Genomic DNA, 10776 nt, shown 5'->3' with positions numbered 1-10776 from the left:
CTCACGGCCAGATAGTAGCCAATTTTCAAATTGTCTTTTATTTTCCACTCTCAAATAAACTTGGGCATTCACTATCAGAGACATTGTTATCAATAAAATTAAAAAGATCAAAGCCAGGCGTGGTGGCACTCTCCTGTAATATGAGATTCGGAAGGCCGAATCAGGAGGATTGTTCTAAATTTGAAGCCAGTCTAAATCTACAGTGAGCTCCAGGTCACTGAGACCTACATAGCAATACCGTGTGTCTAAATAAATAAATGCAGTTACCATAAAGACGGTGTGGGTAACCTGGGGGAAATATTTTAATTAAAATAACCAGTAGCCGGGCACTGTGGCATGTACCTGGCAGAGGCAAGCACAGCTCTGTGAGTTTGAGGCCAGCCTGGTAGACATAGTGAGCTACAGGCTAGAAAGGGTTAAAAAAAATCAACAAGAACAAAAACAAAAATTCATGAAAACAAACAAAACCCCAAAACTTGATAACTAGGGTGGTGGTGGTGGTTAGAGTATGGTTTGCCCTGTCTTAATTAAAACTGAGTTTGATAGTACTTTGGCCAGCTCACTGCAGAAAGTATGAAAAACCCCAAAGGGCTGGGTTGCTGTCCAAGCCATAGAACTCCATTCCCCTGTGCGAGCTCCAGCCTGCCGGCCTCGGTCGCTGCAAGTCTCTGGAGGTCTTTCCCCTGCTTGCAGACATCTAGGTTCCCCAGGGCCCGGGTCCTCCTGCGTACACCACGGTGCAAGGCCGGCCTCAGGCTCGCTGCCACCAGGTCGTGGCAAAAATCTCTTCCCTTCTCGGGGCCCCAGGAGCCAGGCCACCTCCCTCCTCCCTCCCTGCTGGCGGGGCCCTTTCCCAGCCCGGGATCAGCAGCAGCGGCGGCAGCGAAGGCAGGAAGCGAAGCCCTTGTTGATGCTGTTCCGTGGCGCGCCCGTCCGCCCTCCGGCGGCCTCTAGGCTCTTCCGGGCTTCTGGCTTCCCCCCTCCGCGCATGCGCAGTGCCTCACGAGGGGGCGGGGCTCAGATTCCTGTCAGCGGCGGCGGCGGTGGCGGCGGCCGTCAGTGTGCGCTGAGGAGAAGCCCGAAACGGACCCTTTGGCTCTCCCTCTCCCCTTCCCCGCTCGAACCGTCTTCTCTCTGGACTCACCGGGACTCAGTTCTCCACTCCGCAGAGCCGCTTTCCACGCCGCCGCCGTTCTCGTCGCTCGGCCGGCTGGGAAGTGACTGCCCTCGAGGAGGAGGAGGAGGAGGCAGCCGCCCTCGCCTCGCCGCCCCCGGTTCGGTGCCCGCGGTCCCGGAGAGGAGGTGCCGCCGCCACCGCCGCTCCCCCCCTCCCGCTGCCCTCGGGCCGGGCTGGGTCGAGCTGCGATGCCCTCGGACTTCATCTCATTGCTCAGCGCGGACCTAGATCTGGAATCGCCCAAGTCCCTGTACTCGCGAGGTGAGTCAGATGGGGGGGGGTGGGGCGTGGGGGCGGGGAGTGCGGGCGCGCGGAGTCCCGGGGGTGCCCGTCGGAGCCTGGCTCAGCCGGGCTTGCCCCCTCTTGAAAGTCCCGGACTGGCTCGGGGGCTCCCCGGGAGGGCCGGGGGTGATTTGAGAACCGCGGAGCGGCGGCCCCCTCCCCAGCGCAGCGTGGGACGCCTGGGGGCTCCTGTTTCACGTCCACCCCCCCCCAGTCCCCGAATCCTCTGCGGCCCCCGAGGTTCGCATCCTGACGGGCGGCCGCTCCCGGCGCCGCCACCCTCGGCGGGCTGCCGGCCCAGCCCTCCCCCGGCTCGGGAATCACCCCACTGGTCCCCATGTCGGCGCGCCGCCGGGGGGTCGGGACACCGCGGCTTCTGTCTCCCGGACCCTCGTCCCCGGCAAAGTTGTCCCACTCGGGGCTGCGTGGCCCTAAGCGGCTTCCGAGCTCAGGGTCACCATTTTTTTCTCCCTCTTTCGGCTTGTTTGTGCGCGGTCGTCCTTACCCCCCCCCCCCCCCCCCCCCGCTCCGGCCTAGTCCACTCCCTCCCCAAGTCGGGACGGCCCCCTTCGAACAGGCGTTCTTCCTTTCCTCGTCATCCTCTTGCATGGAAAAGGCTCGAATTTTCTTCTTTTCTCTCTTTCACCTCCGTGGCATTCTAATTACTTCTCTTCTCTGGCAAAGATAGGGATGTCCTCCCTGGATTACTTGTATTCCTCTCCCTGGAGTACCAGGCTCGGGCATAGTCCTGCCCTTAGAGAAATTTCTCTTTGCTCTTCAAGGGCTCCTTGCAGAGAGGAGGCAATGCACAGAACTTCCCATTTAAAACTATTTTGGCTAAAGCCTTCAGGGGATTCCCAGCATCTAAAACATTAACACTCGAGGTGATCTCTGCTGGGGTTAAATTCCTACACTGGACACCATAAGAATGTGTCAGAACAGGTTCCCTATGCAAGGGGTATCAAACCCAAAACACCCACGTTTGTACTCCACCACTTAGACCAGTAGGAGGGGGCAAAATACGGGTCTTAAAGATTCATTTATATTTTAAAACATACCACGGTGAACCGTTTTCCCGAGAAATACAGCATTTCTCCTGTTTTTAGTTTTACAAACCCACCGGGTAATTTCACCTCTTGGGGTTGGGGGACTGGAGGGGACTTAAGCCTGGCATTAGTGTGTAGTCATATTGTTTCAGTGAATCAGAGGGATATGGTTTGTCCTGGAAGGTGCTGACTTTATAGACTATTGAGTTTGTACATGGAGCCCTGCTTAGTAACTGTTAGGCCATCGTCTGTTGCGCTGATGACTTTAGTTGGCAGTCACTATCCTGTAGGCTGTTTCTCAGATATTACCTAAATAGCTTAGAAATATTGTAGTCTCAAGTGTCAGAAGGAAAAGAAAATATCAAGAGGTGATCCTTAGAATAGGGCTAATGTACAATTGGATGCTAAAAATAATCAAGACAGTAACACCATTTGGGCAGTAGTCATTAGATAATTTTCCATGAAACAAATGCTTTATCAAAATCTAAGTTTAGCTTTGAGACCAGTGTAGAAGTAACCCAACCTTCCTTTTGCAGGGAATAGACTAAACTTATATGGGCTTTAAGCTCTTAAAAATACATATTAGTTATATAAGAGATGTATGCTATCCTAGGCATTTTTCTCATTCAGCATAAAAAGTACTTAATGCTTTTTGTGTTTTTCAGATTCTCTGAAGTTACACCCATCCCAGAATTTTCATAGAGCTGGACTATTGGAAGGTCAGCAAAGTGCCGTTTTTACAGCATATTGTGTTAGTATGCAAAGGCTTTCTCTGAGATGGAGTTGAAATGGAAAAGAGGGAAACTTTGCAGACTCACACAATGTAGTTTTTTGCTAAGGAGCCTGATCCTTCTTTTAGAGCAGCTTAATGTTTCAGTGGGTTTCGTTGTTGAGCTTGAAGTGCTTGTAGGCCATTGTATTTGCTTTGAGAGGCCTCAGGGAAATCCCTTACAATCATTTAAAATTATATGTTGGGTGTTCTACTTTAGAATTCCAGTTAATTTTTTTTTAACACATGCTGAATTTGAAAGGTTCAAACATAAAGATGATAAATTAATAAATACAGCAGTGACACCAAACACACACTTAGATTAAATTCTAAATTGGAAACTTTTTTGAATGTTGTGCATTTCAAAATGATATATAATTTATTTACCAATTATTGATCTGATTTCTATATCAGTATATATAAGGATAAAAAGCTAAGTAATTGATTAAACTATGCTTAGAAAAAAAATGCCCATAGAATGTTTTGGAAAAGTTAATAGGATATGTACCTTAAACAGATGATAATTGCTTTAAAATCTTTTTATTTATTTATTTTTAGACTTTATGCTTAATCATCAGAGTTTGGTGTTAGATAGTAAGGATATTATTTCTCCATTATTTAGAAATGAGAAACAACTGAAATTTTGTAAAAGACTTGGAGAAAAAGTTCATCAGCAGCAGAAACACTCCTTTCTGTGTTAGTCCATACTTCTTATCCAAAGCCAGGTGCCACTGTGAAATCTACGTATCCACTAACAAGTACTTTATGAACTCTTTGAAAAGGGCCTTGGATATTTTTCTATAACTTGAATTCATGGCTTTTTCCTCCCTAGAGGTAGGTTAGTCCTGTAGATACAGTGGGGGAAGTGGGTGTTGTAATTCACCTTAGGTTTAAATACCAGTTTAGCAACTTCTTCAGCTCTGTGACCTGAGGCAAGAGATTTTTACTGTTCTAAACTTTATTATTTCTTCTACAAAAGTAGCTCTCTCCTTAGTTAGCTAATGTGTATTAAAGTGCCTAGTTATAGTGTTTGGCTTTATTAATATTATTTTTATTGTTTTATTATTGGATAGTACTGGGGATTTATTTACTTTTGATTTTTGAGACAAGTCTCACTATGTAGCTCTTTTGTTGTTGTCCTGATGCAACTCCATATAGATCAGACTGGCCTGAAATTTAGAGTTGTCTGCCTCTGCTTTGAGTCCTGAAATTAAAGAGTGTGCCACAGTGCCCAGCAGTACTGGGGATTTAACCTAGGACTTCAAGAATGGGAAACAAATATTCTCACTTTGCCATATAGCCCTCACAGGGAGAGTCATAATCGGAGCGATTACCAGGCAGTAGAAAGACGGGGAAAATGTGTTCATTACTTAAGGATGTATTTTATAAATGTTAAGGGTTTTTTTTTTGTTTCTTTGTTTTTAAGATTATTTTTATGTATATGGGTGTTTTGCCTGCCTATACATGTAGCACGTGTGTGCCTTGTGCTAAGAGACTAGAAAAGAGTGTTGGATCCCCAGAGACTGGAGTTACAGATGGTTGTGAGCTGTCACGTATGTGCTGGGAACCAAACCTGGGTCCTCTGAAAGAGCAGCCAGTGCTCTTCTGAGCTACCTCTTCAGTTCCTTAAAAGTTAGTTTTTTAACTTTAGCATCAGCTATATTGTTTTAACAATATAATTTAGAGCATATAAAAGCTTCTCAAATATTTATTGATTATATTTGTACATATAAGCTTGTGCGTGTGTGTATTAATGTGAAGATGTTTTTAAAACTAAATCAGAAGAAGAGAGACATTTTTAGAATGGTGTTCTGTTTTGTTGTGCTTTTTGTTCTTTTGGAGACAGAATCTCATTATGTAGCCCTGGCTGTCCTAGACTCACTATGTAGAACAAGCTGGCCTCAAACTCATATCCTCTGATCCTTTGTTGCCCAAGTGCTGGATTAAAGTTGTGTAGAAGTATTTTTTTTTTTTGGTTTTGTTTTTTTTCAAGACAGAGTTTTTCAGTGTAACAGCCTTAGCGGTCCTAGTATTTGTTTTTATTTGTTTTGTGGACCAGGCTGGCCTTGAACTACTTAGATCCACCTGCCTCTGTCTCCTGGGTGTGGGGATTAAAGGCCTGTTCCACCACTGCCTGGTGAAATGTTTTTTTTTTTTTTTCCCCTACTCAAGACAGGGTTTCTCTGTGTAGCTTTAGAGCCTGTCCTGAAACTCGCTCTGTAGACTAGGCTGGCCTTGAACTCATAGACATCTGCCTACAAGGTGTGTGTCACTACTGCCCGGTGTGAAGTGTTTCTTAATGAAGATTTTTAGGTTTTGTTCTCAATGATGATAATGCCAGACCATATTTGTTTACACTATTCTTTCTCCATCCTGGACTACAAACCCAAGGAGTATTATAATCAGAGAGATTATAAGGCAGAAGAAAGATAGGGAAAATATGTTAATTATTTAATGAGCTATTTTAATGAGTTTATAAAAATACTAATGTGCATACTACATGTTTGTGCCTATATGTTAATTTTTTTTTTTTTGTGTGTGTGTGTTTTAGAGACAGGGTTTCTCTGCCTAGCCCTGGCTGCATTTTTTATAGTTCCATCTACTTTTTGTTTGTTTGTTTGGTTTTGGTTTTTTTGAGACAGGGTTTCTCTGTGTAGCTTTAGAGCTTATCCTAGAACTTACTCTGTAGACCAGGCTGGCCTCAAACTCACAGAGAACCGCCTGCCTCTGCCTCCTGAGTGCTGGGATTAAAGGTGTGCACCACTACCGCCTGACAGCTGGTACTTTGAATTAACCACTAGACATCTTCTTCAGCCTTCTTTTCTCTTTCTTTCTTTCTTTCTTTCTTTCTTTCTTTCTTTCTTTCTTTCTTTCTTTCTTTCTTTTCTTTCTTTCTTTTTTGGCAGGCTCTCACAGCCTAGGTCCTCCTGACCCATCCTTTTAAGTGCTGGAATTAGAGGTGTTGGTAGCTTCTACATCCTAGTGGATCAGTGGACTCAGAATTTCTGTAACCCTTTTGAGATGTTAAATAGCAATTATCCCACTTTAGAGATAAAATGGAGGCATATGAACATTTAATGACTTGCCTAGAAGCACATACTTAGTAAGTTATAGCATCCTGCTGTTGCAGCTGCTATTCCTTCTCTTTCTCCCTCTTTCAAACTTTCAGCCCTCCTGTCTCAGCCTCTCAGTGCTTGGATTCCATGCCCAGCCAACTTAAGTTTTTAAGAAAACAAGTTATAAAACCTGCAGTTGGAAATTATTAAACTTGATAAATAGGTTAAAAATTATCCTTGCCATTCAGCAGTGTTTGCTTTTAGCCTGCCTATTAAAATAGTGCTGAGATTTCTTGCTACCATGATTTTAGTTAATGTGATGATTGCCTGACAATAGGTACATGGTCTTAACTAATTAGTACAATAATGCACAAATATTAAAATGACTTCAACTGTAGGAGATCCAGTGCTCTCTTCTGACTTCAAAGGGCTCCCTCACATGCCTGGCATATGCACACATAAATTTAAAATATATATAAATCTTTAAAAAAACACTGTATTTTTGTTATTAAAGGTTTTATTTTCTGAGTGTGAATATCTTGCTTGCATGCATGTGTACCATGCACATGCAGTGCCTTTGAGACCATAGTGGGTGTGAAATTTTCTGGAACTGTAGTTAAAGGTGGTTTTGAGCCACCATGTGGGTGCTGGAAATCAAACCCCTGTCCTCTGCAAGAGCCAGAAGTGCTTTTAATTGGTGAGTGAGTGTGTGTGTGTATGTGTGTGTTGTGGGGGGGGGGAAGAAATGTATATAATATATATATTTAAAAATAGCATGATTTCTAGTTAGGTACAAATTCATTACTAGCCAGACATTAGTGATGCACGCCTTTTCCCCAGCACTCAGGAGGCAGAGGCAGGCAGATCTTTGTGAGTTTGAGGCCAGCCTGGGCTACAAGAGCTAGTTCCAGGACAGGCTCCAAAACTACAGAGAAACCCTGTAAAAACAGAACCAAACCAAACCAAACCAACCAACCAACCAACCAAACAAAAAAAAAAACCCCAAACCAAACTTGATTACTAAAGCTAAGAATTATCTGGGGGGAAAGTCACCATATTTTAGAAATTGTCTACTGAAAGACACTGTTTTGGTTTATTTTGTTTGCCAGGCCTAATAACTTAGACTTATGAGGCTGAGGCCAGAACATGACAGGGCCAGTCTGATCAACTTCATGAGACATTGTCTCAAAATAAGTCTGACAGATAATCTGGGAATTGCAGCTTTAGTACAATGTTTTCAGTGTTCTAGGTCCAGTGCTCAGTACAAATGTACTGAGAATGTACTAAGAAATGAAAGTAGACATTCAGGAAAAGGTCAAAGATGGTCAGTGGTTACCCACGCCTTTAATCCCAGCACTCAGGCAGAGGCAGGTAGATCTCTAAATTTGAGGCCAGCCTGGTTTAGAGAGCAAGTTCCAGGACAGCCAAGGATACACAGAGAAACCCTTGTCTTTAAAAAAGAAAAGAAAAGAAAGAAACCTAAAAAGCTATTGAATTCTTTTTTTGTTTTGAATTTTTATTTAATTTTTATTGATCTGGACCATACCTAAAGACTGTAAATATCATCAGTATGAAAATAATGACATTGAAACATGTCAAAAGCCCCGACTAGAAGTTCTGATTCCAGCTTCTTGTTAATTCATTCTCCCAATGATTTCCTATCATGTGTTTTGTTGTTACTTGTTTGTTTTTAGAGAAAGTTTTTGTTTCTACCTCCCAAGTACTAGAATTATCCAATATGGGTATTACAACAATATAGGATTCTTTAAGAAGCATTCATAAGGTAGTGAAAGAAATTCAACATGTTACACAATAAAAGAAATTCAACATGTTACACAATAGGTAGAAACGTAATATCCTCTTGGCAATATTTATTTATCTATTTATTTATTTGGGGTAGGGGAGGGTTTCTTTGTATGTAGCCCTGGCTATCCTGGAACTCACTCTGTAGACCAGGGTAGCCTCAAATCCAGAGATCTGCCTGCCTTTGCTTCCCGAATGCAGGGAGTAAAGGTGTGTGCCACTACCTCCTAACTTGTTTTATTTTTTGAAAATAAATTTTTTCATACCCAGTAAGGCTCCATTGGAGATTTCTCATTTTTGAGTAGTTATCAGTTGAAGATAGCTTCTTGGTTAGGGATGGGAGCTCATGTCCACTTTGGGGGAATATTTTAATGTTCACAATTGGCAAATCGTTTGCTCTCTCTGGTGAGGGTCTTAGGGTTTTCTAAGGCTGCAGCGAAACATTGTTACCAAAAAGCAGATTGGAGAGGAAAGGGTTTATTAGATTTACACTTCAGTATTGCTTTTCATCATTGAAGGAAGCCAGGACAACAACTCAGACAAGGCAGGATCCTGGATGGCAGGAACTGATGCAGAGGCCATGGAGGGTCACTGCTTACTTATTGGCTTGCTTACCATGACTTGCTCAGTCTGCTTTCTTTATTTTTGTTTTTAAGTTTTATTTATGTGCATTGGTGTTTTGCCAGCATGAGGATATTGGGTACCTTGGAACTAGAGTTACAGCTGTGATCTCGCATGAGGGTGCTGGGAATTGAACTTGGGTCCTCTGTAAAAACAATCAGTTCTCTTAACCACCGAGCCATCTCCAGTTTGCTTTCTTATAGAACCTAGGACCTCCAGCCCCAGCATGGCATCACCCACTATGGGCTGGGCCCTCCTGCACCGTTGATCACTTGATGAGAAAATGCCTTACAGCTGGATCTCATGGAGGCATTTCCTCAACTGAGGCTCCTTCCTATTATGCTTTTGTCAAATTGACACATAAAGCCAGAGAGTACAGTATCTTTATGAGGTAGTTGTAGCATATCAGAGTTTTGAACTCTTATCTTGGTTGATAATCAGACTTAGAATTGGAAAGTAGGAAAAAAATAAGCAGAAGTCAGTTCTCTCTCTCGCTCTCTCGTCTCTCAGTTTAATTTTATTATTGTGGATGAAGTGTGACGTGGATGAAGTGCTCATATTTGTAGATTGGGGGACAACTTTCTGGAGTTGGTTCTCTTTCTTTCCACCATGGGTTCCAGAGATGGAACTCATATTATCAAGTTGTTATTCTTGCTGACCTAGGGTACTTGATTTCTTTGGCAGTACTTTTATGACATCATCGGAATCTGTTTCTGTTGCTTATTTCTGCTGGTATGTTTCAGAGACAAAATGAAATTGAGAAGAGATGGGCAACAGAATAGGAGCCTCAAAAATTAGTTCTTTATTTTGCTGGTGTTGTTTTTTTTCCTGAGCTTCCTGAAAGTTCTGTGTTAGGAATTAGAATATTGCAGTGTGGCCCAAGAATCTGAGGGACATCACAGTACTTTTCTTCACTGAGAAATAGGCTTCCTTCTTCCCAGAATTCTCCTGTTCTCAGTGACCCACCTCTACTTCCTGTCTGGTTGTTCAGCCTATACTTCCTGCCTGGCTACTGACCAATCAGCGTTTATTTAAAATATAATTGACAGAATACAGATCATCGTCCTACACCATTTAAGTACATACTCATTTTAATAATAGTTTTCACAAATATTGCTAAGCATAACTTTTAGCATAAAACAATAAATTATATAAATCACTTAATAAATCCATGTAAGATGTTCATCATTAACATTGGGAAATATAATTAAAATTACCAGAGATACTTCTCTCACTTGTTAGGATAACTGTGATCAAAAGATGAGCCAAACATTGTGGTACATTCTTGTCATCCCAGTTATACAGGAGGCTGAGGTAGGAAGATCCCTTGAGCCCTTTTGAACCCAGCCTGGGTTACCTAGTAAGACCCTGTCTCAAACAGAAAAGGACAACGTGTTTACCATCATGTGGCGATGAATACACTACCATTGTGAATGTAGAAATCATGACATTAACATTTTAAAGAATCAGGCATTTCCTCAAAATTAAAAAAATGTGGGGGCTGGAGAGATGGAGAGTACTTACTGGTTGTTCTTCCAAAAGACTTGGGTTCCTAGCACCCAAATGGCAGCTCACTACCACCTGCAACTCCAGTTCAGGGCATCTGACACCCTCCTCTGGACTCTAAGGGCACCAAACACACATGTGGTGCAGATATACATGTAGGTAAAACACTCATACACATGAAATAAGAGTAAATCTTTAAAAAGTAAAGCATATGGAATTATCCTATTACCTAGAAATTGTGATTTTAGATAAGCACCTAAGAGAAATGAGTACATATGTCCACACAAAAGTATTTGTAGCAGCATTACTTATAAATAGCCTCAAATGTCTCTAAAAACTTTAAAAACCCAAATGTCTATAAACTGATTGATAAATGGTTAAGCAAAATTTGGAATATCCATACAATGGAATATTATTTGACCATAAAAAGAAATAAAGAAAGCTGGATGGTGATGGCACATACCTTTAATCCCAGCACTTGGAGGCAGAGGCAGGTGGATTTCTGTGAGCTTGAGG

The 10776-nt window shown here is 42.7% G+C and overlaps 1 protein-coding gene across 4 annotated transcripts in view; it reads left to right on the top strand.

Annotated features, from left to right (window-relative positions):
* Positions 1-1310: 1310 nt before the first annotated feature.
* Positions 1311-10776, top strand: part of Nfat5 (nuclear factor of activated T cells 5) — an 81704-nt gene continuing 72238 nt past the window's right edge. For 2 of the 4 annotated variants that reach the window (XM_075977081.1, XM_075977080.1), the window contains exons 1-2: positions 1311-1438; positions 3171-3224. In XM_075977081.1, the coding sequence (XP_075833196.1) occupies positions 1366-1438; positions 3171-3224 (127 nt within the window). In that variant the 5' untranslated portion in view covers positions 1311-1365. The remainder of the gene's footprint in view (positions 1439-3170; positions 3225-10776) is intronic. The other 2 variants (XM_075977083.1, XM_075977082.1) reach the window with 1 other exon arrangement.

The sequence above is a fragment of the Microtus pennsylvanicus genome, chromosome 6 (assembly GCF_037038515.1).
Source record: "Microtus pennsylvanicus isolate mMicPen1 chromosome 6, mMicPen1.hap1, whole genome shotgun sequence".
NCBI classification, from domain to species: Eukaryota; Metazoa; Chordata; class Mammalia; order Rodentia; family Cricetidae; genus Microtus; species Microtus pennsylvanicus.
Note: the sequence above shows the minus strand (reverse complement) of the source record. Positions and strands in the feature narration are given on the sequence as shown.